This window comes from Rhipicephalus microplus, chromosome X (assembly GCF_043290135.1).
Source record: "Rhipicephalus microplus isolate Deutch F79 chromosome X, USDA_Rmic, whole genome shotgun sequence".
Taxonomy (NCBI): Eukaryota; Metazoa; Arthropoda; class Arachnida; order Ixodida; family Ixodidae; genus Rhipicephalus; species Rhipicephalus microplus.
In genome coordinates, this window is record NC_134710.1 from 157,489,624 (window position 1) to 157,516,268 (window position 26,645).

The window sequence follows — 26,645 nt, forward strand, 5'->3', positions numbered from 1 at the left end:
TGCGCAATCTGTGGTGTTGAGGTCTTCTTCCTAAAGAAACTGTTTCTGGCCCTATGCGCCGTGATGACCAATGTTTTCACACAACAAATGATTCACAAATCGAAAGTGGCATTTGTAGATGAAGCAGAAGATAGGCGCTGTGCACGAGGAATCGCCCTGCAGGGGCCTGCACGCGCAAGCAAGAACGCACAGTTTCAGCCCCGTCAGACGCCTGACTCCCAACTCAGAGTCCCCTATTTCATCAGATTTCCAAAGCACGGACACCCGGGACGGTGGCGTAACCCGAACGACGCGTGATGCAGTGTCCGACCCGACCGTATTCGACAGATCCGAAATATCATTTCAGCTATCCTGGACCTGGACAAAATATTCCATCGACGATACTCATTATCGCAAACAGGCACGAGCGACGTTTCAACAACGTCTCAGATGTTCGATTGTGGAGTCGCCGCCTGCTGGAGTATACGGCTTACCTCGTGGGTAACTATCCCAGTCAGTGCCTGTCAGTCAACCAGCTCCGTTTGACGTTACAGTACCATCAGTCCATCCTCAACTAAGACCAAGTGAACCCTGACATCTCGTGAACGGAGAGAGTGGTCAACGTCTGCTTGCTCCTCATGTATCTTTCCATGCGGCACAGGTTCCTGTCGAAAGTCACTTTGGAGCTTTTTACGGCTAGTCTGTTTGAAGAATATGGCCCTGGTGCGTCTGCATGTGATGGCAGTTTTTCTCACGTCCTACTTGCAGCGCAGCTTTCACCGCGGAGAGTAGAGCTACAAAAAAGAGGCAAAGATCAAGTCCAAATACCTAGAAAACATGAGGCCCGGAAGATCTCACTTCTTCTAGAAACGATCGAACAAAGGGCAAAGATACTTCGGCTCCAGGCACTACAGCATGACCAAAGCCAAAGAGGAGGAAGCGACTCCATGGGTTCCTCCCGCCGCCCTATAGAGCCCCGCGGGACAGAACATCCCCACCGAGGAGTTGCTGCTGCCCCGCAAGATGTTCCTCGTTCAGAGCAAGCGGACTACGAGGCTTTCTTTCTGGGAAGTTCAATGTGAAGCTGCCCACCTTATGAAACTCTGGGTGACGTACCCAGAGCCTCCCTTGCTTCAAGACAAGTGCAACACATGGGGGACATATTGCCACATTGAATATGCAGCACCAAGAAAACAACGAAGAACACGCGCAGAGAGAGAAAAAAGACGAGGTTCTCTTCTGATCAGTTTGCCAGTGTTCTGGTACAATTAAAGTGAGTTTTCTGTATTCAATTGCTGCTGTTCCGGCATTGTGACACTGGTGGAGGTGCTGGGTACATGTTCGGGACGCCTGACAACAGCCCCGCATCTAGTCCAGAAAGGCTTCCACACATCGACACCCCCGTTCACCGCAGCAGCCGCCACCTGTTAGGCCTCAGCCCGGAGTTTGGTCCATTGCCGGAAAGCGTGACCGTGCCAGAAAGCATGACGGCGCCTGGAAGCACTGGCCCCAACATGTCTAGCCCAAGCACGACACAGGTAACTGATTTGAACCCTCGACTTCCGGTTGACTTCCACGGAAACGCATATGAGGACGCACATGACTGGCTTGAGGAATTCGAGCACAGAGCGAATGTTAACGGGTGGAACACCACACAGAAATCGGGCTACGTTTATTTTCCGCTTCAAGACGGAGCCCGAACATGGTTCACGCATCGTGTGTGGTCGTCTTGGGACGAGTTTCGGCAGAAGTTCCTCGACACGTTCGCGAGCACTGAAAGACGAGAAATCGCACAGCGTCTCCTCTAGTCATGGATTCAGAAACCAAATGAATCCATTACGATGTTTGTTGAGGACATGGCACGGCTATTTCGTCGAGCAGATCCTAATATGCCCGAAGCCAAAAAGGTTATCCACCTCATGCGGGGCGTTTAGAAGCAGCTCTTCGCTGGTCTCGTACGAAACCCGCCTACAACTGTTGATGAATTCTCCAAGGAGGCGACATCTATCGAACGCGCACTGCATCTACGTTATCGCCAGTATGACCCCCAAACCCACAGTGCACCGATCAGCGTGACAGATGCGGAATCAGTCTTTTCTTTAGTGAATGTTGATCACGAAACTATTCAGGCGGCAAGTATCCTTGCGATGTAGATTTAGTTGTTCGTCGCCAATGTTGGTGTGGGCGTTTTAGCTGTTGGGGTTCCTCTTGTTGCTTTTGTTGGTATTGCAGATGCTGCACTGTCTGACGAGGTGGACTTCCTTTGGAACCATGAGCCCGCTTTTCTTTGTAGGTTGACGTGACCAGCAAATAGTTGATACTTGTTAGGGTGTCACGATTTGTGTCAGGCAATGAAGATAGTGCGCCAGAATCGGCAGAATATATGCTGAGGCTCTTGCAATGCCATTCTTGATGGATATTTCTCGCACAGCACAGTGCTAAAGAATTGATCCTTCCGAGCCTCCTGTGTGGGTTGGGCTCTCAGGTGGCAGGGAATTCGACGGCGACACAGCGAAAGGATCGGTTTGGTCATATTTTATTGGGAATGACTGTCTTTCTGTGGAACGAACGATGCGAGCTCTTCTGGCGCATGAAGCTGAACTGTAGGTGACGGGCTTGACTGAGTGTGCTCGGAGCTTCTCCGCTCTATTCCGACCATAGATAACGCGTGAGACGCGAGGTCGGCGTTGTGAGCAACCGAAGATCCACGCAATAGAAAAACAGGAGGTTGGTCAATGCGTGAAGGCTGCTTTTGACTGTGACGACCGAGTGCGGTTGTCTGTGGATGGTGGGTTACAAGCAAGTCTTCGTCGTAGTCTTCATTGTCTCCTTTAAACCAAACGATCATTTCTTGTTTTATCATTTCCCATGACTCGTCATTTTGAAATATATGGGTGAGGTAGAATTTGAAGGCCTCACCGGAGACGTAGTCGGTAAAGTTGGCGACCATCTCCCGTTCCAACCATGATGCAGCGGTTGCGTGGAGCTCGAACAGGTCGAACCAGTCCTCTACAGGTCCATCGTGTGCTGCTCCGGTGTACTTGGAGATGGGAAGGTCGGTCAATGATTCTGTCATGGTGCTTGTCGCTGTGTGCGGCTAGGAGATGATTCCGTAGTCGATGTGTGGTCAGGGCGTCTTGTGGGGAACTGCGTCGATGATGAGTGATTGATGAAGGGGCAGGCAGGTCTCCATCATCCTGCCGACTCGTGTGACGCTATGATGAATGGGTGACGTGGCCTGGCTCATACGCCATGCTTATTCCAAAAGCACTTCTTCCTCATCTACTTCTCCTAACCATCGCTGCATACGTCACATATATATATATATATATATATATATATTATGAAGTCTTGGTAGTCTTGGCTGCGTCAGCGTTTATTTGAGCAAAGACCTCGCAAAACGAACGGGCAGTACTAGTACACAGACGATGACGATGATGATGACCCAGAGTGGAAATGAGGACAAAGAGACAAGCTGATGATGGTGATTGTGATCAAGCAGGGATGATGACGATGTAAGTAAGAAATGCCCACACTAATTCCCCCCACTTGGAAGCGGACAGCCTGGCCGCCGTAAGTCTAAGTGACGGCGTCGCGGAAAAGGTTTCATGCGACAAGTGTGGACAATCTCTGTGCTGTGGTAGCGGCGGTCTGTTGGGGCGACGAGTGGTGTGACACGATAATTAACTGGCGAGTCTGTTCTAAAACAACGTATGGCCCGATGAAGTGTGGTTAGAATTTGTCACAAAGACCAGGAGTGCGAATAGGTGTCAAAAGCAGCACCTCGTCACCAGGTTGGAAAGACACAACGCGGTGGGATTCATCATAGATGATCTTCCGCTCGTGCTGTCTCGCTTCAGTATTGATGCGAGCCTGATGGCGAGACTGGGCCAGGCGGGAAATGTATTCTTCGCTAGAAGACTCACATGAATTCTTATGGCTGTTTAAAAAGGAGACGTCGAGAAAGGTAGTCGGGGTGCGTCCGTACACGAGGTAAAACGGCGAGTAGCAAGTTGTTCGATGAACGGTGGTGTTGTAAGCGAATGTCAGGAATCACAAAAGAGTATTCCAGTTTTTGTGGTCGGGTCGGACGTAAGCGGCTATCATGTCAGCAAGGGTTCGGTGAAATCTTTCTGTGAGACCATTTGTCTCAGGGTGGTAGCTTGAAGCTGTCTTGTGAGTAGTTCCAGAAGCGCGCTGTACTTCATTTACTATTTGTGACAGGAACACTTTGCCGCGGTCACTAAGCAGTACACGAGGAGCCCCATGACGCAGTATTATTGCGTGAAGAATAAAGTCTGCAGCTTCCACGGCTAAGCCTGTAATAACAGAGGAAGTCTCAGCGTAGCGTGTCAGGTGGTCCACGGCGGTCAGTATCCATCGTTCGCCAGCAGATATGACGGGGAGAGTCCCGTAAAGGTCAACACCTACAACCTCGAACGGCATTGAAGGGCACAGAAGTGGCTGTAGAGGTCCAGAAGGTGCAGACATGGGGAGTTTATGACGCTGGAATGGGTAGCAGGAGCCGACGTACCGCGCTACACTAGAAGAAAGGTCAGGCCAGTAATAACGACATCGAATGCGGTGAAGAGTTTTTTTAAAACCAAGATGACCAGCGGTCAAATCGTCGTGGAAGGCTTCGAGCACCTGAAGTCGAAGAGAGCGTGGCAGTACAGGAACCCAGCGCTGACCGTCAGGGTGATAGACGTGGCGGTAGAGAACCCCATTGTCCAGCTTAAAGTGCAGGAATTGACGACGGAGTCGCGCGTTGGGTGGATGAGAAACTCCCGAAAAGTGGTCCATCATGCGTCTGCAGTATGAATCGGACCGCTGGTGGGAGATAAATGTTGACTCGTCGTCCGAAGAGGGTTGCCTTATCGATGCGAGCGTATGAACTTTGGTAGATGTGGTGGTTGAGTTCTCACCAACGCTGATATAGGTAGTTGGAAGCGGGCAACGAGATAAAGCGTCGGCGTCTAGATGTTTTCTGCCTGACTTGTAAGTTATAGAAATGGAGCCACTAAAACTTTGATCTAATCTGCGACATCGAGATGAGCAGTGCCACCATAGGCTACCACGATGGGCAGGAGGTATCTGCCAATATCAAAGCATGTACTCTCTCCAACATTGGTAATCTTGCGTCTTACATCACAGTCACTGCTTAATTTCTAGTTTAAGGTAATGCGTATCTTAATGATATTGGGGGTTTTAGACCTAAAAGCGAAACAGTGTTGATCCTTATACATTGGACTTAAATGGCCGGGCTGGCATAGGAACACCGTATACGTAGCGGAACAGTTGATGTTAGTTATTCGAAAGCATTTTAAATGCGAATCATTTCTTTGCCCACTGCAGGCACTTCAACCATCTGTCTGTCTGTCTGTCTGTCTGTCTGTCTGTCTGTCTGTCTGTCTGTCTGTCTGTCTGTCTGTTCTCATCATCATCTCCTTAGGTTGGGGTGAACTAAAATTGGTGTGAGAGAGTAAGACAGCCTGACGAATAACACTGGCTGCTCATGACATGAATAAAGTCACGATCCTCTCGCCTAAGTCGCCAAAACCTTTCCGTAAATTGCTTTGCACGTACCCTAGATTGCGTATCTGCCACAGGTGATTGACAGTTTCTACCTACGAAGGAACGGCCATGATAGACATGAGTGATTTAACGCGTGAGCGAAAAGAAAAAGCTGACATCGGCAACGTTGACACGAAAAATACAAAAAATGGCAGGGGTAACAGCAGGAATCGAACCCCCACATTCTGCGTAGCAATCAAGTGTTCTACCACATATCCACACGAGGACTCGATGCTACTTTTCAAATAGAATCTAACGTTCGTGAAACGTTAAGTGTGGTTGTGGCGCTGGCTATCCAATTTTATAAACTTTACATATCTACTTCTATAATGAAGCCGTCGCTTCTAATTAACGTCAGTTGTAGTTAGGCGCCTTTCGCCTAAATTGATTTAGGCAGCAGTGTCCAGGGCTACCATCCTCGCGAGCACCAGCGCGTCGTATGAGCTTCCCGCTTCTAGTATTGCTAATATCAATGTTGCTGTTAGTATTGTTACGCAACTGTAAAATACTGGTTATAAAGAACGCATGCTGTAGTTTAGTGTATGTCAATGCGTGCATTTGCAGATATATTTATCGCCACTTTGTAACGTCTCACTCAATAAAAAAAAATTACAATACAGTGTGGCGCATACCCACTTAGGGCATAATTTCTGATCGTCGTCAGCCACTACATAAAAATAATGCACGGTGTGTAGTGGATACCACGCTTTACCGAGGAATGATGAAAGATAGTAGAATTTTAGCATACCACGCAAAATTTATCTTTATTTATTTCGTAGTGGGTACCCGGCAAGCGTGCTTGTAGCAGTTGCTCAAAGAGTGTTAAGAAAAGGCTCTGAAATACCGCTCTCCGAGCTTTCGCTTTGGCAGCGCATGCTGTGCGTTCTGCGCAGGCCTGCCGTTTTTGTTTTTTTCTCTTTAAGGGAAAAAAGCGTAAGTTACCTTATCGGCGGAGAAATGCGACACGGTATTTGGGTTTCTAATATCAAGCGCCCGATCATAAAGAAAATGCGAGTACCCCTTGATACCGCTCACTGCTCATCTAGCAAATGAATTCTTTTTCTGCGTGGCATATATTCGAAAGACCAGTATCCGCCTGAGGTGACAGCATTCCAATGGGGCCGGAATGCCAAAGCGCTCGTATATTGAGATTCCAGTGTAAGCTGCGTGCAGGTACAGGAACCAGTGAAACAATGCAAGCCGTACTCGCATCTGTTCAAACCCTCGTCTGTGCAGCGACGTCGTAAACCCATAGATTTTTCACATTTCAGCTTCTACCTTTTTTCTTTGCCTTATTTGTTGTCTATGTGCTATTCTTTTTTACCATCTTGTGAACTACGACCAGAACATTTTGTTTCAGAAAAACGAGTTTCTTGAGTACTGCTGGTGATTTCGGACTAATTTTCGTACAGTGGCAGAGACCTGCTAAACACACTGGAATGTCTGCTGCACTTAATACTGGTATACTCGTTGACAACTTTTCTTGGCGCTGACGGGAAAGCTACAGAGGCGGAGCTTCTGCACATGTAGCACTACGCGAAGTCGTCCGTTTTGGCGCGCGTCTAGTAACACTGTGTAAAGAGACTGGGGCGCACCATCATCATTTCATGTAGACGCAGACGCCGTTTAGCGCTTGAGGTGCACGTAAAAAGGCAGGACATTTTTACGCGTTCAAAAAACGCGAAGTCACAAGAAATAAAAAAAAAGAAATATGAATATCTTAATGCTGTGAGTTGCGTCCTGTCTGGAATAGCTCAACATAGAAATTGAAGGACGAATCTTTATGTTTCACGTTGAAAATACGAGCGTTATTGTGTAACTACATTACTGGTGTTGAAATGGCGCAACTTGGCTCTGTAGCCTTTGCTTCAATGCCAAGAAAAGTTGTCGCCGACTGTACGCACGTATGAAATGACAAGCATCGGCATGCCAGGATGAATGAACGGAACTCTGCTATTCAGTCAAAGCAAATTTGTATCCCGAGCAATATTGTTCAAGGAACCGGTGACTTTTCATCTAAATAATCTTCTCGTATGTATTTCAGTCGACTTTTGTGAAATATGAAATTTCGATATGCAACGACTAATGGTAGATAAAAGCAGTACACAAAAATATATCTACTGCATCGACTGAATGATACGGGCGGTTTAAGCTCCCCAAACCACCATATGAATATGGGAGATGCCGTAGTGGAAGGCTCCTGAAATTTCGGCCAGCTGTCTACTGCATGAACGTTTGCATGAACAGCAGGGGAGGTAGCTGCATATGTGTGTGAGGACCAAAAATTTCAGTGGCAGTTATGTGACAGAATACGAGGGCTTGAACTGAAAAGCTAAGTGCCAGTTCATCGTAGATCATCGAGAGGCGTACGTACTGTTCGTTATTGCAACCCTGCGAAACTCCTCGTATTGATTTCACGAATTCAATACAAGGGATCCCTTAGCAGCCGTTCAGCAAAGACTTTTAGAGAGTGCTGGCAAGAAAAGGAAAAAAAATCCTTCAAGACACTCTTCCGGCAGGTTAACAGCCCCAAGCTATTAGATGAAAACTGTGGTACTTGGAGAAGCCTGATCACTTGCAGTGGTCGAATAGGCGTGTTTGCACCCCGGGAAGCCATGCCAGTTTGAGGTGGTTGGGCTCTTCTGCAAGATATGTGCGGCGATACATTGTGCCTTATTTAGACTTATTCAATTATTACATGTGAAGCATTTCTTAGCGAACTTTGACGAGTTTGAGCGTATCTATCTATCTATCTATCTATCTATCTATCTATCTATCTATCTATCTATCTATCATAGAATTTATCATAAAATCATATATATTCATCATAGAATCTATCTATCTATCTAGCCACCTAGGACATTTAGCTCTCCTGGCCGTTTCAATGATGGGATCTATACTAAAATTGGTATTGCATAACATGACTGAATGACGAGCATACGTGACTAATCATAACAATAAAATCATGTAGTGAATGTCATGATTTACATGTCATGGTCTTATTGCTCTTGCCATAGTTTCGTTCACACGACATATTGGAAAACTGCTTTGGTATGACATGACTGCATGGCGAAATTAAGTGACAGGCCCTAACGTGGAAATCATGACACAAATGTCATGTAAGTCATGACCACGTGCCATGCTCATGGTGCACTCGCGGTAGTTTTGCTAGCTTCACTTATACCAAATTTCGCATTACAAGACGTGAATGGACGACGACTACAAATGCCAGGCGCAAACAAGATAATCATGTACGGCATAATTTACATGCCTCGTACTGCTGTGGCTGGTATTGCAAACGTTGGTGGTGCCGTCGTTACACGACTATAAACAACATACTTGCATCTTATTTAGATACCTGAGTGCGCAAACATTTATACTTGTGTTTACTGTGTACTACTTCAGTGCGCCTCGTAACGTTGTGCTGATTTTAAATTGACATATCAACCTTCCTCATTCGTGCTTCGCCTATCATCAAATCTCCCTGTACGTGGGATCTGCCAATTTCTTAGACTATTACGTCATGCGCCTGTGTACCTTTCGAACGAGCCTCTCGACATTGGACTTTGCTTCATCGCACTTCCTTTCACAACCCGCAAAAGCCCACTGGCTGTAAATAATAGTAGTAGTAGTAGTAATAATAATAATAATAATAATAAGACGATGATGATGATTTTTGTCCAAAGGAAATTGGAAATCATAAAGGTGAACTTCAGATGGGTAATTCAAAGTATTAGAATAAATACCAGTCTTACGATAGACTATGATGATATTTGCCCACAAGTGTAAGTTCCAATCTTTGAATTTTTTTGAATGCCAGTATAAAATATTGAAGAGTTCATGCAGAAACAAGTAACATAATAGCCAAGGACGTTTCTGTGAATAATAAAACGGTAGGATCAGGAATCGCCTCGAATACTTCGGCTGGACATTCTCAGTAAGGCTGCAGACTTCACTCTGGTTTTTGAAGCTGAGCTTTTGGCTATTAATTTGGCACTCCGAAAACTACCTTCAAACGAAAACAGTGCAATCATCATTACAGATTCTCTTTTGATGTGTACAGCTGTCGCAGCTTCGGAACAATCAACAGTCCTATTGACATTGCGCACAATATTTCTGCCTCAACCGAAACGCCTGAAGTTAGTATGGGTCCCAGGCCACTGTGGCATACAGTTATTTGAAACGGCCGATTCATTACCCGAGCTTCTCTTGATGGTCCTAAGATTTCGTTTCCCAGAAATAGAATACACAGTATTGATCAGATATAAAAATTAGCTACTCAGACAGATATGATGGATAGTATTACTAAATGGACAGACTATCAACACCTCAGATATCTCTGGAAACCTTATTGTAGTCAATCTAGAAAGTTAGATGTTATTTTGACTTAATTTTTATGTGGTGTTCCTCCACAGAGCAGGTCTGCAGATGTCTCCCCTGTGCCCAATCTGCGAAAAAACAGAAACAATTGAACCTATTTTATATCATTTTGGAATTATTCTATAATTAGGAAAAGTCTTCTAGTTTGTCTGTTTTTCAAAGCAGCTTTGAACTTACATGAAGACAATGTTCTGAGTTTCTATGCATCTGGCTTGGGACATTGCCACAGAAACGTAATGGATGAAATATGTATCTTTATCCAAGAATCTAAACGGATGTCAATATAACGTCTTCTTTATTATATATTTGACAAATACTTGTGATATAATTGGCAATGTGAATGAATGTTGGACATGGATTTGATTTTCATCGTGTGCTGTATACTTAACTGTTTGGTCTGCTCGAAATTTCAGTCTTCTGATATAGTATTAGCTCTCATTCTTATAATATTTCGTCTTTATTTTATTATTATTTTATTTTTGAAAGATAATTTGCCATTTTTGTGCTTTTTAGTAATAGACTGGCTAACATTATGTGGTGTTTACATGTAGGCTATTACAAGCTTTCTCAGCCAATTCTTGCGTGGGTATGTGCCAGTGTTCACAGACAACAAACAAACAAACACAAACAATGAAGAAGAAGAAGAAGAAGAAGAAGGAGGAGGAGGAGGAGGAGGAGGAGGAGGAGGAGGAGGAGGAAGAGGAGGAAGAGGTGATGATGATGAAGAATCACCATCGTAATGGATTTTATGCTTCACTTCCACCAACAGCGTGCGTGGACATTCCATGAACAGCAGAAGCCAAACAAGTTTGCTCCGTGTAGCTTTATTCTCTGACAGCACCCAGCTTTGAAAAGAACATGATAAAAAGAAAGAAACTGATGCGAAACTATAACCGCATCTTCTCAGTCATTTTCCACAAAGGAAAAATTAGCAGGATAAAATATTAGATGCGTCGTTTAACAAGACTGTCATATGCAGTTCATTAAATCTACGTCGGCATCGATAACTACACTCTAAGCCAAAACGGAGCAACAGGGGTATAGGTGTTGCTCCTTTCAGGGAGCAATTGCATTGCCACTCCCATTACTCTCCTAAAAGGAGTAACTGCAGAGGGAGGAACCGTTGCTCTCCTTTCAGTTCCTCCTTCAGGGGATGAACAGTTACTCCCTCCAGTTCCTCCCTGCAGACCAACAGTTACTCCCACCAGTTGCTCCCTGCCGACCAACCATTACTCCTACCAGTTGCTCTTCTAAGAGCAACAGTTACTCTTTACCGTTCCTCCCACGTGTTCGCAGTTACTCTCTGAAAACCAACTGCACATGCTTCCAGTTACCCTTTGGGGAAATGAGTATTTATCTCGAGTATGCTTGTCACACGCTTAACACATGGCGAGAGCTCCTTGGAAGAGCACTGCTTGGGTGCTTCTAACACAAAAAGTGGACAATATTAAAAGGGAAATAAATGCTTTATTGTTCTTTTTATGAGGCGACGTTTGACCACACGTAAAAGTAGACTTCGCCACACCACAGCCAGCACTAAACAAACACCATAATACATCAAAGGTTTTCTGCGTCATCCGTGGAAAAACAATCTTGAATTTCTAGCATAGGGCAGTCTGTGTCATCATTGGTGAGAGAAGGGCAACTTCTCCAATTCTGAAGAACTCAAGTTTCGCAGCTGGTGTTTCCATCAGGCTAGCGCAGCAGAACGTCACCGCAGGCATATGTGAAGCATCTCATTGCTGCAAGAAAAAAAATAGAAGTGTGAGGTTAAACATGCCAGAATCAATTCATAACAATGAGTCACACACACTGCAGCAGCGCTTACATTCTAGGATGTCTACTGCAAAACGAAATGTGAAAAAAAGGAAGGTTCGGCCAAACGTTACTTGGCAAGCCATATAAATGCTGATGTGGTAGACGCTCTTCACATGATGTCTCAGACAGCAATATTCTGGAAGAAAATGTGCAGCACCTCAACAAGGCATATTTGTAGTAGCTAAAGATACCCTTAGGTTCAGTTAACTTGTTTCCTATACACAGCTGAGTGACATTTCTATGAGCCCATTCACCAATGGGCATTCTAAATGAGGTCATGTGTGTGGCAAATAACACGTACTGTCCGCTCATGTTAAAATACTTATTTAGCTCGTGTACATAGTTGCTCTTGATTCTACTGTTCTATCATACGCTGCTGCGTCTTGAATTGTGCAATACCTGTAGGCACAAGCCAAGCATGCAAAGCCTGCTTGAAAGCAACCATTTGCAGAGGCTACATGATAATCTTCAGTATATTTCTTTGTACCTGACGCAAACGGCTGGACAAAACTATAGACAAATAAACGTAGACCGTGCTACCTTCAAAAAATGCTTTAAATTTAGAAAACTAGGGTGCATTTGTTCACTCGCTTGACGAGTCACAGCCACGAGATATGTAAACGAAGCAATATATCTTAAGGCATGCACAGATATTCTGATTCTTTGTTTGACAGTGTCACAGATAGCTTGCCAATACATATATATTTGAGAGCAACAAGATGTGAAGATTTTATTAGTTCAACATCTTGTTGGTTCACAGCCAAACAGGTTACTGCTTGTTAGACAAATTGGAATAAGCACACCATGGTTTCCAAAAAAAAAAGCATTATTAGAAGTTAGCTCCCGGTGTGAATGTCTGCCTATTTATTTTGTACTGCCTTCTACATGTGCCACAAAGACATTTGTTGAGGATGTGCTACCAGTCAAGCCAAGATCGCATACTTGGTTAATGTGATGGAAATACAAACATTAGAAACACTGCCACCTCTAGTAAGAGCATAACACTTCAGTATCTTGGACTAGCAAAGAGATGCACAAGAAAGTTAAGCCCACTCTTGCGGAACTTTGAACGCGAATATTTCAGAGTGGGGGAGGTCAACATGCTGTGGCACTTTTAAACCCACGAAACATCTGCAGAAAACAGGGTAAAGGCAAGTCAAGAAACACTGTTATGAAGGCCTGCGCATGGACAGCTTTGTGAATCTAGGCCCAAGTGTTATGCTTTGTGCAAGCCAAAATCCATGTAAATAGGGAAAGCATACTTTTAGGAGTACCAGCGTAAAGAAATCTTGGCAGTTGGCTTTTTAGTACAAACAGCAATCCCTGCAATGAAAACATAAACATTTTATCTTAACGGTAACAGTGTGAGCACACACACGGGCCAGCGGAGCCATGTCGAGTTGTCAGTGCCAGTGTAACCATGTGGCATAATGAACTATTCTCTGGCCAACACATGCACAGTTTGCCCCTAAAAAGCGATGCTTTCATATACGTAGTACAAAAAGTCTGCACTTACCAAAATTCACTTGCTTTCTGTACTTTAGCATCGTTGGGAGCATCTTTATCTGCAGTATAACCAAATTTGTGTCATATCACTGAAAAAAAAGTAAAAGACATGCATCAAATATTGTTTCATTTGGTAGCAGTGAAGTCAGGTTAAGAACAGCCAAGTGGGAGTAAGCCTAATTATGTGCATGCGGCAAATCCCAAACGGCGTTATTGAGGTTGTCGAAATTTTCGTCGATTGGTATTAACGTCGATATTGGACTTCAACGGCATGCCAAGTTTTCACAGTGCATAAAGATTTCATGATGCAGAATAATGACAGCGCTAACGAGAACATACAGCATTTATGATTGTCTTTTACAATATTCAGTTTTGCTAAGGTTTTGCATCACTAAAGAAATCTGAAAGATTTGGGTCATTCCTCCTTCAATTGTTCTGTCAATATGTAAACTGCTCGCTTGATGGTGCGATTATAAAATAGTACGTTCAGCGCAGAGGTGAAGCAAGTGACGCAGTGATGTGGGCAGATTTGTTTTTCTTTTTAGGCGTGCGGGGAGGGGGGGGGGGGTCTGCTTATCTGAATAGGCCGGGCAAGCGAATATGGTCGTCAATTTGGGCTCCCTACGCCCGGCCTAAAAAAATTCTGTGCGCAACCGCCTGGCTATGCCAGTGAAGTGATGCGACAATGATTTGTTCACTTACTGATTTACATACACTTTACATCTCTAAAAAATGCGGCCCAAGGCCCCAACACTCAGCCGTTAACATTACATAAAGCCAATGGTAGAAAAGTGCCAGTATGAATGCAGCTACAACCCCGCCCCAATGTTTTTTCAAGCGAGGTAGTGTTGCGGAAATGAACTTTTAACTGCAAAAGTACACTGGCACTGCCGTGGTGACAGGGGAAGCAAGAGGGTATGCAGGCGGTAATCGAGGTAATTTATTCCGATACGGCTAGCAATGAATACGATGAATAAGAGCAAATCATTTCTCTTTCAATAGCGCAACCACTCAACAATGTATTGTAAGAGCATTAAATGTTGCTGGAAGTGCCACTCACCTGCACGCTGATGCATGCACAGTCCTTTGTCCGACGAGCGAACAGGCTTGCAGATAGCTGAAGACGTGTTTACGATGTGTTTGTTCCACCCAGCAGCAAAATCCACAACTACTTCGCGCTCCATAAAGATAAATATACACTAACCTTCATCACGAATAAGTAGAAACGCAAATCTGCGACACACACACACGATCAAAACATAGCTCACAAGCCCGCACGTCCATGTGCTCGCCAACCACAGACCATATGAAAATGAGTAAGTAGTGCGAACGCGAACCTAGTTGCGCCGAAAAAAAAAAACGTCGAGCAGTGGCAGCACAGGCGTCAGCGCAATAATTTCAGTGTGTTCTCCTAATACAATTATAAAAAAAACTGAGGTACACTAAAACTCATAAATGAATATAAAAAGTTGAGTGTAATTTTTATTTAGTGCTAGTCAACATAAACACTGAATAAAAATTACTTTGTAACTTACATCGTTTGCTACACTAGCGCCACAGTTGTCGTGCGGGCGCAGATGGCGCAGATTTGTCATTCTGCCCTCAAAGTACACGGTGAAGCGTGCTACTAAGTGTATGGCTGATGAGAAGCGCGTCTGGGTCCGCTTTTTTTTTCTTCTCTGATATATCTGGGCGGGGGGGGGGGGGGCTCCTTATGCACGTGTTTCGGTGCTTGATCGACTTTGACGCCCTTACTTCGCGGATGAACGGCGTGTCTAGGCTTTTTTTATCGTTGTTTTGCACGTGTTTCGGCGTTCGGTCCGCTTTGACGTGCCAACTCTCCATCCTGCTGCTGCGTGTGTTAGGTATTTGCCGTACTGTATTCTCAGGCCTTCTGTGTTCAGCCAGCGCTGCTATCTTATTATCTACGGATGCTAAAATAAATCACTGTTTTGGTTTGGTGAAGTTTGGCACACAGAACAAACAATAATCTGGCCCATGAATATCAATGTGGGCGGCATGCATATTTGTGTGCGGTGTCCTGCCGGGGAGTAACCGTTGCGTGACGAGAGCAATTACAGCGGTTCCTCCTTCCGTTGCTCCCTTACAAACTTAAGATGAATACAGTTGCTCCCCCATTCTCGAACAAGTCGGCCATCTTGTTCCGCTTGGTCTTTTCGGAGAGTAACAGTCGGTCTGAAGGAGTAAAAACAGCCGTTGCTCCCATTTTGGTCATTTTTGGCTTAGAGTGTAGTTGTGCAAGCGTTGTGCCGCTTTCGAAGGTAACGCAAAATTACTTTACATGCAGCTGCGACATTTTACTCCATAGTTGGTGTGTACGCTAGTGTGATGAGGTTCATAGAAGACAAGACCCGAAACAGTACTACAACTGCGTGATCATTGTTATTCAGTCTCCAATTTGACACAAGCACTTAACATCTGTTTGGGCGGAAGCGAATGATTCGCAGATAAAGGGAGCAAGCATTCCCGCGGCTAAAAGAGAACGCGACAGTGGCATAACAGCCGTGCCGTCCCAAAACCTTGAGTGCTGCGCGGGTGGTAGACAGAAGGACGGAGCCGGAATGCATTTATTTCATCGCCTTCCCGCACCGCTCAGTGCACCTACTCTGGCCGGCGCGCCGCATCAGCAACCCTTCGCGACGACTCGCGTTTCTGCGTGCCTGCCTCACCTGGTCGCGGTAACTGCGTTGCAAGCCGAACTTGTATTTACAGTCCGGCTTTCCGGGTCGCGCACTCTGTAATCCCCGTGTGCGTCGCGTGAGGCAGCGTTCTCTCGGCGGACGCTGCACAGAATGCGGGAAGGGCCGCTCTTCGCCCACTTTGTATCGGGAAAACGTCAGTGAAAATCTTGCGTGTGGGTGCCCTCATGCCGAAGGAACACGTTTTCCTTGCGTCAGTGTGGGATAGGCTCTAAAGCACACGCCTGCCTTTTGCTTGCAGCACTCAACGATGCCCGGTTCTCAAATTCTCGGGTCAAATGCGTTCTTTAAAACCCACGCAGTGGAGAAAAAAACATTTTAAAACAGCCTGACATTTGAAGACCTCGCTTTCTTGTTTGGCTCTATAACGAGTGCTATAGGTTTAGGCTTTTCAGGCCCACTGGGTTTCACAACTCTTCACCTGTTGGGCCATCTATTTTCCAGCCAGCGTTCTCCATGTTGGCCGTGAAATGAGCCTGTGTGCTCTCTAACGTGACTCCATGGTGCAGCTTTCAGTTATCAAGTAGACTTTTATGATGTCAATTTAAAAAATATACACGACTCACATTCATTTTTGACATATTATGGATGCAATACAATTGAAGTGAGTTCGATCATCACACAAAGAAATAGCTTTTTTTCACTGAACATAAACATTTAAGCGCTCGTCAGTTTTTCCTGTTCTTTTTGTTTTTTTTTGTGTTTCATAAAAAAATACTGAAAACTGCAGTAGCACATATCGTCTCTTGCCCATTATGTGTAGCTGTCTTTATGTGACCTTCGTTTTTTTAAGTCTGTAATGCTGGCATTAGTTACAATTATGATATAAACAGGCTCGGACTCTGGCCACTATATAGCTAGCGTATGCAAGTAGGTTAGAAGTGCGGCTAGAGTATTTTTTTCCGCAGGCGCCAGTGTTGAACCATACCTAATGCATGTTCAGACGTGCGTTTTCATCTGTGCCTGTATATATACACAGAAAAACCTAAATTTCAGAGAGGTCTCAATCTTACACTTCCCTCTGAATGCGTGAGTGAAGTAAGTATACATGGAGATGTAAAGCAGAGCGGCATAAAGATGTTTTTGCACTTCATCATGGTTGTTTCGTTGCTCTTGTCTTAATCTGTAACGCTGCAAGTAAATGTACTTTGATCACAATTATTTAACTGTGAAATGATTGATGTATAAGAGTGTGGCACCGCCCGCTTCAGAGCACCTCGAAGTCATCACACACAGCGTCATGAATTGAACGGAGACTGATTGCGTGATTGTGTGATTCTTGAGAAGGCGAGGAAAGCACCTAATTTCCTTCTGCCTTTTGGGCAACATGGCGCAGTGTCTTTGGGCAACATGGCGCAGTGTCAGGGAAGGAGGGCTAAAAAAATAGTAGAAAGATATATATAATGAAATGGGACAGGCAAGTGAGAGAAAAAAAAGGAGATAGGAAAGTTGGGCCGGTCGAACAAGTCCGAGGATGAGGCACCACATGACGAGAGCTGCACAGCATCAGGAGGTCGCAAAGGGTGAACTAGTCGGTGAGATCTACGCAGTCGGCGAGAGCTGTGCTGGCGTAGGAGATTGCGGGCGGCACAACCGGTCAACTTGAAATCTCCCGAGCAACTGCCAAAGATGAAAGGAGTGCGCACGCTTTTGTACTTTGCTATCTCCCCCTCACGTGCATGCGGTACAGTAACGTTGAGTGCTTACTACCATGGTCACCCGCCCCTTCCTGTGTGTGCTAATATAGTGTTCGAATTACCCAGCACAAGAGATCTACGCCGCATACTACATTTACATATGTCTAAAAAATGGCGATAGAGGCATACCGTTGAATATTTCGCCTTCCTTAACATCATTTTTCTACAACCCGTAATGACAGTTGAGTTGGTTATTCTCAGCAAAACCATCCCCTGTATTTCCGGTTTCTTTTGCAGTATCCTGTACGCGGACATTGTCAACTTCACCAGACTGTCAGAGCAACTCTCCGCATCGGATCTGGTGCAGACGTTGAACGAGCTCTTTGGCCGCTTTGACCAGATCGCCCAGGTAAGTAATTACTTCTTGCGGCGTTCGCGTACAAGACACTACAGCTCGACTCATTCTACTTCGAGCTAAATGCCCGCGTTCTGCAATTTCGGTTTGTGTTAAATAACACCAGCAGGCCAAGATCAGCAGCCTTCTATAACGGCCGCCCCGCCGCGGTGGTCTAGTGGCTAAGGTACTCGGCTGCTGACCCGCAGGTCGCGGGTTCGATTCCCGGCTGCGGCGGCTGCATTTCCGATGGAGGCGGAAATGTTGTAGGCGCGTGTACTCAGATTTGGGTGCACGTCAAAGAACCCCAGGTGGTCAAAATTTCCGGAGCCCTCCACTACGGCGTCTCTCGTAATCATATGGTGGTTTTGGGACGTTAAACCCCACAAATCAATCAATCAATTCTATAACGGCCTCCCTTATTATCCTATCGCGGTTGTGGGACGCAAAGCTCTAACTGTTATATATGTATATTATATATATCTATATATATATAGATATATATATGTATTTATTTTTTTTTATTGGCATACCGAGGTACCGCCTATACAAGAACAGAAAGCAGACAGCCGATTGTACAGCTGCTTTCTCGCTGCTAGTGACGCTCTTTAAGCGTGTCCAGGGGCTACCTGTGGATATACGATCTTTCCATCAAAATCCGCAAGTTGTTATAGCCCAGATTGAGCCAATTTTTCTCTATCCTTAGCAACAAATTCTCGCTCCACAAAAATCTGAGCGATCTCATTACTAGTAGCAGGTTAACCTTCCTGCTATGCCATTTTATGTATTTCTTTTTCTCTCTGAGCTGGTTCATTGTTAAACAGCTTACGATATTACTCGGACAGTAATCATGATTTCGGTGATAAGTCGAACCTGCAAAATGTTACTCGTGCCAAAGTACTCCTACTTTTTTTTTATTAGATCGAAGATACTTTGCAGAGGGGCATATGCAGTGAACGAGTGGGCTGGCAAATGGTGACTATGGGCAATCGTTTCACGAAAAATATTCTGTGCAACTTGAGAAACCCGCGAAACGCTCCACGAACATTTTGATTAGCGACAACCACCGTCTCACCGCGACGCCACAACAGCCCGCGGACGAACAGTAAAATTCTCCCTTTTGGTGGTTCGTCACAAGAGCAGAGACGGCATACAAACTTCACCGATTGCACAAGCGTTGTAGCTGAGCAACTTCTATGCATGCCTTTTGCAGCCAAGTATATTGAGCTCCTTAACGTTCATTTTTTGTTCAAGAGGATAAAGTTTACCTTCTGATGCGTTCATTGGTTTTTTTTCTGCGTTTCATCGTTGTCTTCGTACATTGCGCGCATAATCGTTGGAGCGTTGTACTGAAATACAAAGATATTCGTGCGCCCTTGCTTTGTTTGCTCTTCGTAATCTGCATTTTGAGCAGATGTGAAACGTCACCGTCTACTTGTTATCAGAAGTGTTTGTTTATATGGGAAAATACTTATACGCAAAAGAATGGAAGAAAATGCATTTTTTCTAACTAATGAATATTCGTTTCCTTTCATTTTCTTGCCTTGAGTAAGGCAGCAAAGAAAACAAGTATTATTTATATTAAAATGAGATAGTTGCATGCACACTAAAATACAGGTGTTAAGGACAGATACAAACTTGAACAGTCTCCAGAGGCAAACAGAAGCAAGAAAATGCAGAGAGGCTAACCGGGTGCACGTGCGGTTTCCTACCCTGCTCTGAGAAACAGTCTTCGCAATTCCCAAATCGCATGTGGAGGCAGCAGCAGCATGGCGGGGCAGGTCGTTGCAGTCTCTGGCAGCCCGAGTGAAAAATGCTATCATAAATTTGATGGATCGTGTCGGAAATCGAGCAGCTTGCTGCAGGTTGCTGGTGCGCAGTCACATACGCGATGATGGCGACTTGATGTAAGGTGGGCAGACGGGTAAAGCGGGCGCTCTAACTTTCCCAGCAGTAAAAATTATGTCAGTAAGAAAATATGAAAAAAATGATGTCATCGTAAAGTTTTACTTATTTTAATTCGTAACTTGTTTTTTCAAGCATAATGCGAATTTTCGTTAGACGACATTTCGGCGTTTACTTTCATGCGAAATCCGCAGCGCTGCCTATTCCAAACCAGTGAAATGGGTTTATCTGACACCCTATATGAACTACGTCCATGTGTATGCTGGTTGACGACTGTGTTCTGGACGGAATCGTGCCGTAAATTATGGATGGTGCGTGAGTGCTTTATTCATTATCAGCATGATCGTCATCATCATCATTATCCTCGGCTTGCTTTAGTCCACTGCGAGACGAAGGCTTCCGCCAATCATATTTACCTTACCTATATCCGGTGCGAGCTAATATAATTTTATTCCCGTGAGCTTCGTTTCGCAGAAGTATTGAAAGTTGGGCTAGTTGGTACGAATGCATTTTTTTAAATGCAGCGCGAAAATGACGAAGACGAAAAACAGAAGGGACAGCACTCCTTTGTGTCTTTTCTGTCTTCCGTCTTCGTCGTTTGCGCGCTGTAACAAAAAAATGTCATTTCTTCACTCCATCAGTCAATCTAACTCCATCTAAGTCTCTCCAAATGTAAAGAACCTCTCAACTACACCTCGGCTTCAGATTCTACCATTTGACGAATACCCGACCACGGCGGAGCTGTGAAGAGTACTGATAATCTCTGGACTCGAACTGGCCGCTACTGTAATACTCTCAGTGCAACACAATTTATATGGGATAAAACAGAGTCCCTTTAGTAAAGCAAGCCTGTGCATGCTTGTTTTCCCAACTTTCTGCTTTAATGCGTCTGATTGGAGTGCACCTCGCAAGTAAAGCCCTGTTCAGTATTCCCACTCTGGCATTTTATTTTTACACTCTGGAATTCTAGCTTTCCACTCTAGCCTTCGCGTTTCGTAGCAAAGGCCAATATAGAAACGTGCGTTGTGTGGATTACGTGCTTGGAGTCTCGGCGTGCAGCAGTCATGCCTGGGAGGCGTGAAACCGCGAAGGCCGAAAAAGCTTTGCAGCTTTTCACTTATCAAGGTACAATAACTAATATCCCAGAATTCTGAGCAAGGAACCACAATTCCTCGATAAACGTTTTCTATCTAAGGTTATTTTTTTAATCAGGGAAACAGCGAGTAAGATGAAGCCAGTTCTACAAGTGGTTCACACCTCATCACACGTCGTTCAACGCAGGTAGGGCTAGGTCATGCGGCAACAAATATATGCGGTATAGTGCTTCAGATTCTTCTAGTCTCACTAGTTATGCAAATATATAGTGGCCTGGAGTCACTGTTGAATATTATTTTCTCTTAGCGAAGCGGTTCATGTGAGAGTTCAGGCAGTCTCTCGCTCATCAGAAAAGCGGACGCGCATAAATCTATTTTCAGTTTTTTGTTTTGGGATTTTACTAGGAAACAGATAAGAAATCTGAAAACATAATGTGCAGCAGTATTTTCTTGAGCTTAATCTAATTTTGTCAAACTGAAGCACGTAGGAAACCTCATAACAGCTCTACGACACTATACTTGAATATAAGGTCAAACGCCAGGATAAGTTCAATTTTGGTTACCGTAATCGGCACGTTTTATGAAAATGAGTTCACTTGAAGCAGACTGAGGCAAAAGACATGTGACGCCACATGTATCTTATTCCTCGCACCGCATGCCTAAATGAAGATGGGCATCACCAATGAGACATGCATGCTTTCTAAAACTTTTCGTCAAGGAATTCTATAAAACTGCTTCTAATCAATAAATTTAAGCAGAAACAATTTGAAAAACCCGCAGCATGTGTATGTCGGTTCTGTAGTTGAAGATTGCATATCTGTCACTTCAAAGCGGGAAAATTATGAAGATGAAACAATAATGTCATTAACGTGGGCAGCGAAGCACAAATCAAGCCTCTAGTTATTTCTACTCCCTACCTAATTTAAATATAAAAAACTTCAAGCTTTTTGTGACTGCCACAAAGTAAATATTTAAAAGAGAGTAGGTGAGACTAATGCGCGTGGGCTAGCACAAACCTTGAGGGTATAGCCCGAAACTACCTATCCACGTTGTACGCATGAACGAACTGCGACATGCCGAACCCTTTTAGAGCTCCAAATTCATTTTACCGGCGCCGTATATTCTCGTTTTGTTGCTGTAATTTACAGGTAACGTCTAAATAAACAGGGATAAAGGATTAATTCAGCGTTCAAGCCGGCCCTTTGTTTTCTCACGCATGCTCCACACGTCACCCGACGTATAAGCAGAATGATTCTATAATAATGAAGCTCTTTAATTGTGTGAAATTTAGGCACCTTGGATGTAGGCCCCTGTGCTCAGATTTGGGCGCACGTTGAAGAACCCCAGGTGGTCAAAGTTGCCAAAGCCCTTCACTACCCCATCTCTCAATCATATTTCCACCTGGTGTTCTGTGCCAGTGAACAGTGCGTCAGTTCTGTGCCGGTGAACGAGGAAGACAAAAACTAGCAACCCGTGCCAGCGGAGACGTCCGTCTTTGTCTCTGAGATTTTTGACAGTCGCGTCCCTTTGTACGTTCCTTCAAGCTCTTAGCACATGACAACTGGTGGATGTTGTACCGCCGTGCATCTGCGTACTGTTGAGTTAGGATGTGCACACGGGCCAGTTGACGTGCTTCCTCATCGCGCTTGTACTCATTGATGTCGGGGGCTAATTGGTCGAGCTTGTCGATGGCCTCATACGGAATCATGGCGTCTAGCATAGTTCTAACATCTCGACCATAAACAAGCCGGAATGGCGTGAAGCGTGTAGTTTCCTGCGTTGCAGTGTTATACGCAAATGTTACGTACGGCAGGATGTTGTCCGACGTTTGTGCTGCACATCCACGTACATAGAGATCATATCGGCTAGCGTTTTCTTTAGCCTTTCTGTAAACCATTACTCTGGGGGTCATACGCAGTGGTATTTCGATGGGTTGTGTAACTCAACCTGAAGATATCAATCAAGAGTTTTGCTGGGAATGATGTCCTTCAATCAGTGAGGACATATGATGGGGCGCCATGCCATAGCACAATTTGATGCATAAAAAACTGGCAACTTCAGATGCGGTCCCTCGTGGCAACGCCTTCGTCTCGGCGTAACGCGTCAAGTAACTGGTTGCTACAATAATGTATTTGTTGCCAGAAGAAGACAAAAGAAACGGGCCTAGGAGGTTCATCCCCACTTGTTAAAACGGTGTACGTGGTGAATCAATTGGTTGTAGATGGCCTGCAGGCTTTAATTGTGGTGTCGTGCGACGCTGGCATTCATGGCATCCCTTCACGTAGCGTTTGACACAGGCAAATATTTTAGGCCAGTAGTAGAGTTGTCGCACCCGATTCATAGTTCTCGAGAAGCCCAGATGGCCAGATGTGGGCTCGTCGTAGCTGGCTAATAAGACGTCATCGCGGAGGACTTCAGGCACGACGAGAAGATGAGATCTGTCGCCAGCACCAGCGTTCCTTTTTGTATAAGACGCCATTTCGTAGGCAAAATGATGGCAACGTTCACGACATCGGGCGAGGAATGGGCGCGGTGCCACCTTCTAAGTGATCTATAATCATTCTTAGATCAGCGTCATTTCGTTGATGAGACATCAAATTCGGTCCGCTCAGAATTGCCAGGAAGGCGCCATCCTCTTCTGCGCTAGTACTGGCGGTTTGAAGAGGTGCTCGTGATAGCGTGTCGGCGTCTTCGTGCTTTTTGCCTGACTTGTACACGATGGTGACATCAAAATTCTCTAGGCACAGACTCCGCTGTGCTAATCGTCCTGAAGGGTCTCGTAGATTGGTCAGCCAGCACAAAGCATGATGGTCCGTCACCACTTTAAATGGTCTTCTATAGAGATATGGCCTAAACTTTGTAATTGTTTAAATGACCACGATAAAGTCTTTCTCTGATGTGGAATAGTTAGATTCTGTGCGAGACAGTGTGCGACTTGCGTATTCCATTACCCGTTCAATGCCATCTTGTCTTTGTACCAGAATAGCTCCAAGACCAATATTGCTGGCATCAGTGCGTACTTCAGTGTCAGCATCTTCATTGAAGTGGCCGAGCACGGGAGGGGAAGAAAGCCGATGCTGTAGTTTCGAAAATGCAGTCTGCTGTTTGTCAGCCCAGACAAATGGTGTGTCATTACGCGTGAGGCGTAACAGTGGCTCCACAATGTTAGAGAAATTTTCAATAAAGCGCTGGTAGTACGGGCACAGACCCAGAAATTGTCGAAGACTTTTCTTGTCAGTTGGAGGTGGAAAAGCGGTGACGGCAGCAGTTTTGTCAGGATCAGGCCGAACACCAACGGCGCTCACGACGGGACCAAGAAACTTCAATTCTTCGTAGCCGAAATCACTTTTTTCAGACTTGAGTGTGAGATCGGCCGATCTAATGGCTTCGAGCACATTCCGAAGGCAACGAAGATGCCCGTCAAACGTTTCTGAAAACACAACGACATCATCGAGGTAGACGAGACAGCTTTTCCACTTGAGGTCTGCCAGGACGATGTCCTTCATTCGCTGGAATGTAGATGGAGCGGAACAGAGGCCGAAAGGGAGCACTTCGAATTCATAAAAGCCATCCAGCGTTACGAAAGCGGTCGTTTCCGGTCATGTTCATCGACCTCTATTTGCCAATAACTGCTCTTCAAGTCGATGGACGAAAAATACTTCGCGCATGGCAGCTTGTCCAGAGAATCATCGACTCTGGGCAACGAGTACACGTCTTTTTTTGTGACAATGTTCAACTTTCTGTAGTCGACACAAAAGCGAAGCGTGCCATCTTTCTTTTTCACAAGAACGACTGGTGATGAGCAAGGGCTGCTTGAAGGCTGTATCACGCCATCCTGAAGTATTTCCTTGACTTGCGTTCGAATCACGTGCCGTTCAGTTGGCGAAATACGGTAAGGCTGCTGCCGTATGGGATGCGCGTCGTCGTAGGTCATAATATGCTGTTTCGTTATTGGTGTTTGACGTATCTTTGAAGAACGTGCAAAGCATGTGTGGAACTCCAGCAACAGCTCGCTCAAACGCTGCTTGTTCACTTGAGAAAGCGTTGGATTGATGTCGACGCTGCGGAAAGGCGCTTCCGCAGTGCCGATGGCCTCGAAAGCAAAATACTCGGTGACATTGGCGACTGGGTCGGCGTAGGCGATGAAATTTCCTGGAAGAAAGTGCCGGTACTCGTAGCTGAAGTTTGTGACAAAAACGTCGCAGTGATGATTATGAAGGTCAACAAGGCTTCTCGCAACGCAAACACCTTGAGACAGCAGAAGCGAGTGATTGCTTTCTATGACTGCTTCACCGTGCATCATTCCGTCCCCCGCCACCTGAACCATAACAGTTGCACGGGGTGGTAATGTGACAGCGTCGTCGACGACGCGAAGAGACACTCGGGAGTGGCTGGGATCGGCGTAAGCTGTTGTGGCGTTTGTGGTCGCGAGAGTGACTAGACTTCGTCGAATGTCAATTATAGCACCATGCTCCCTGATAAAATCCATGCCAATGATCAGGTCTCGAGAACACTGCCGGAGAACGCTCAAACTGGCAACAAATGTACAACCGCGGACTTGCCGTCTTGCCATGCACATACCGAGTGGCGTGACGATATGCCCGCCAGCTGTACGAATTGGCGTTCGGTTCCAAGGCGGTCGTTACTTTCCTGAGAAGGGCGGCCAGCTTTTCGCTAATTATGAAATATTCCGCACCAGTGTCCACTAAAGCCATCTAGCAGAGCAGGAATATCTAAGGAAACTCTTCCGCAATCAGCCGGTGGTGTCGTTGTCGATGTATCGTCGGTATCTTCAGTCCACGTCGATAGGGGGATTTGAGCATGACCAGTCTGAGTGGCCTTGCTCCTGAAGGTCGCTGAGGCTAGTTTTCCCGACGCAGGCTAGGTGACCGGCCCTGCGCCACGCCCGCATAGGTGCGATGATTCGGCGAGAACCGCCGCGGTGATGGAGAGCGTGAGTGGTGCTGAGATGTCGATCCGCGCTGCTGAGCAACGTAGTCAGCGATTTCCGGAGGCCGCTGGCCGAACCAAGGAGGTGGAGAGTTGGCCGAAAAACTACGAAGTCCCAGCTCTCGATAAGTGCACTGTCGGTAGATGTGCCCAGGTTTACCACATTCATAGCAAAGGGGACGTCGATTGGGGGCCTGCCACACGTCTGATTTTCGCGGAATCGGTCGGTGGTCACTGAGGTACAGGCCCGCTTGGACTTCCTGAAGCATGGCTGGGGCTGTGGTATAAGGCGGAGTGAAATGTGGTGCAGGTCGGCGCAGAGTTTGGTGTGCCGGAAGCATGACAGGGGCCGCGGTGTGAAGCGGAGCCAAAGGTGGTGCTGGCTGGAGCAGAGTTTACGCGTACGACATGCGAGGGAAGATATTTAGGGGCCGCGGCTCTGTCTGACAGGATGGTTCTCGTAGTGCCTGCGGAACTTCATCTTGGTCGATGCCGGACAAAGAACTGACAGTGGGTGCTGAGGGTAAAGATAACCTCTGCAGTTCTTCGCGAATTACAGAGCGTATGAGCTCTCGGAAGAAGTCGACGTGGCCCCCAAAACCACCCATGTAGTCTGTTGCAGAGGCAAAGTTCACTTGTCGCTCGCACGTCTGAGTCAGTTGCCGAAGCGTACTTTCAATCAGGACGG

At 45.7% G+C, this 26,645-nt stretch overlaps 1 protein-coding gene across 2 annotated transcripts in view; it reads left to right on the forward strand.

The window, feature by feature from the left end:
• Window positions 1-26,645, forward strand: part of Ac76E (adenylate cyclase type 2 Ac76E) — a 770,909-nt gene that overhangs the window by 471,648 nt on the left and 272,616 nt on the right. For both annotated transcript variants that reach the window (XM_075878061.1, XM_075878062.1), the window contains one exon: window positions 17,912-18,023. In XM_075878061.1, coding sequence (XP_075734176.1) covers window positions 17,912-18,023 — 112 coding nt within the window. The remainder of the gene's footprint in view (window positions 1-17,911; window positions 18,024-26,645) is intronic.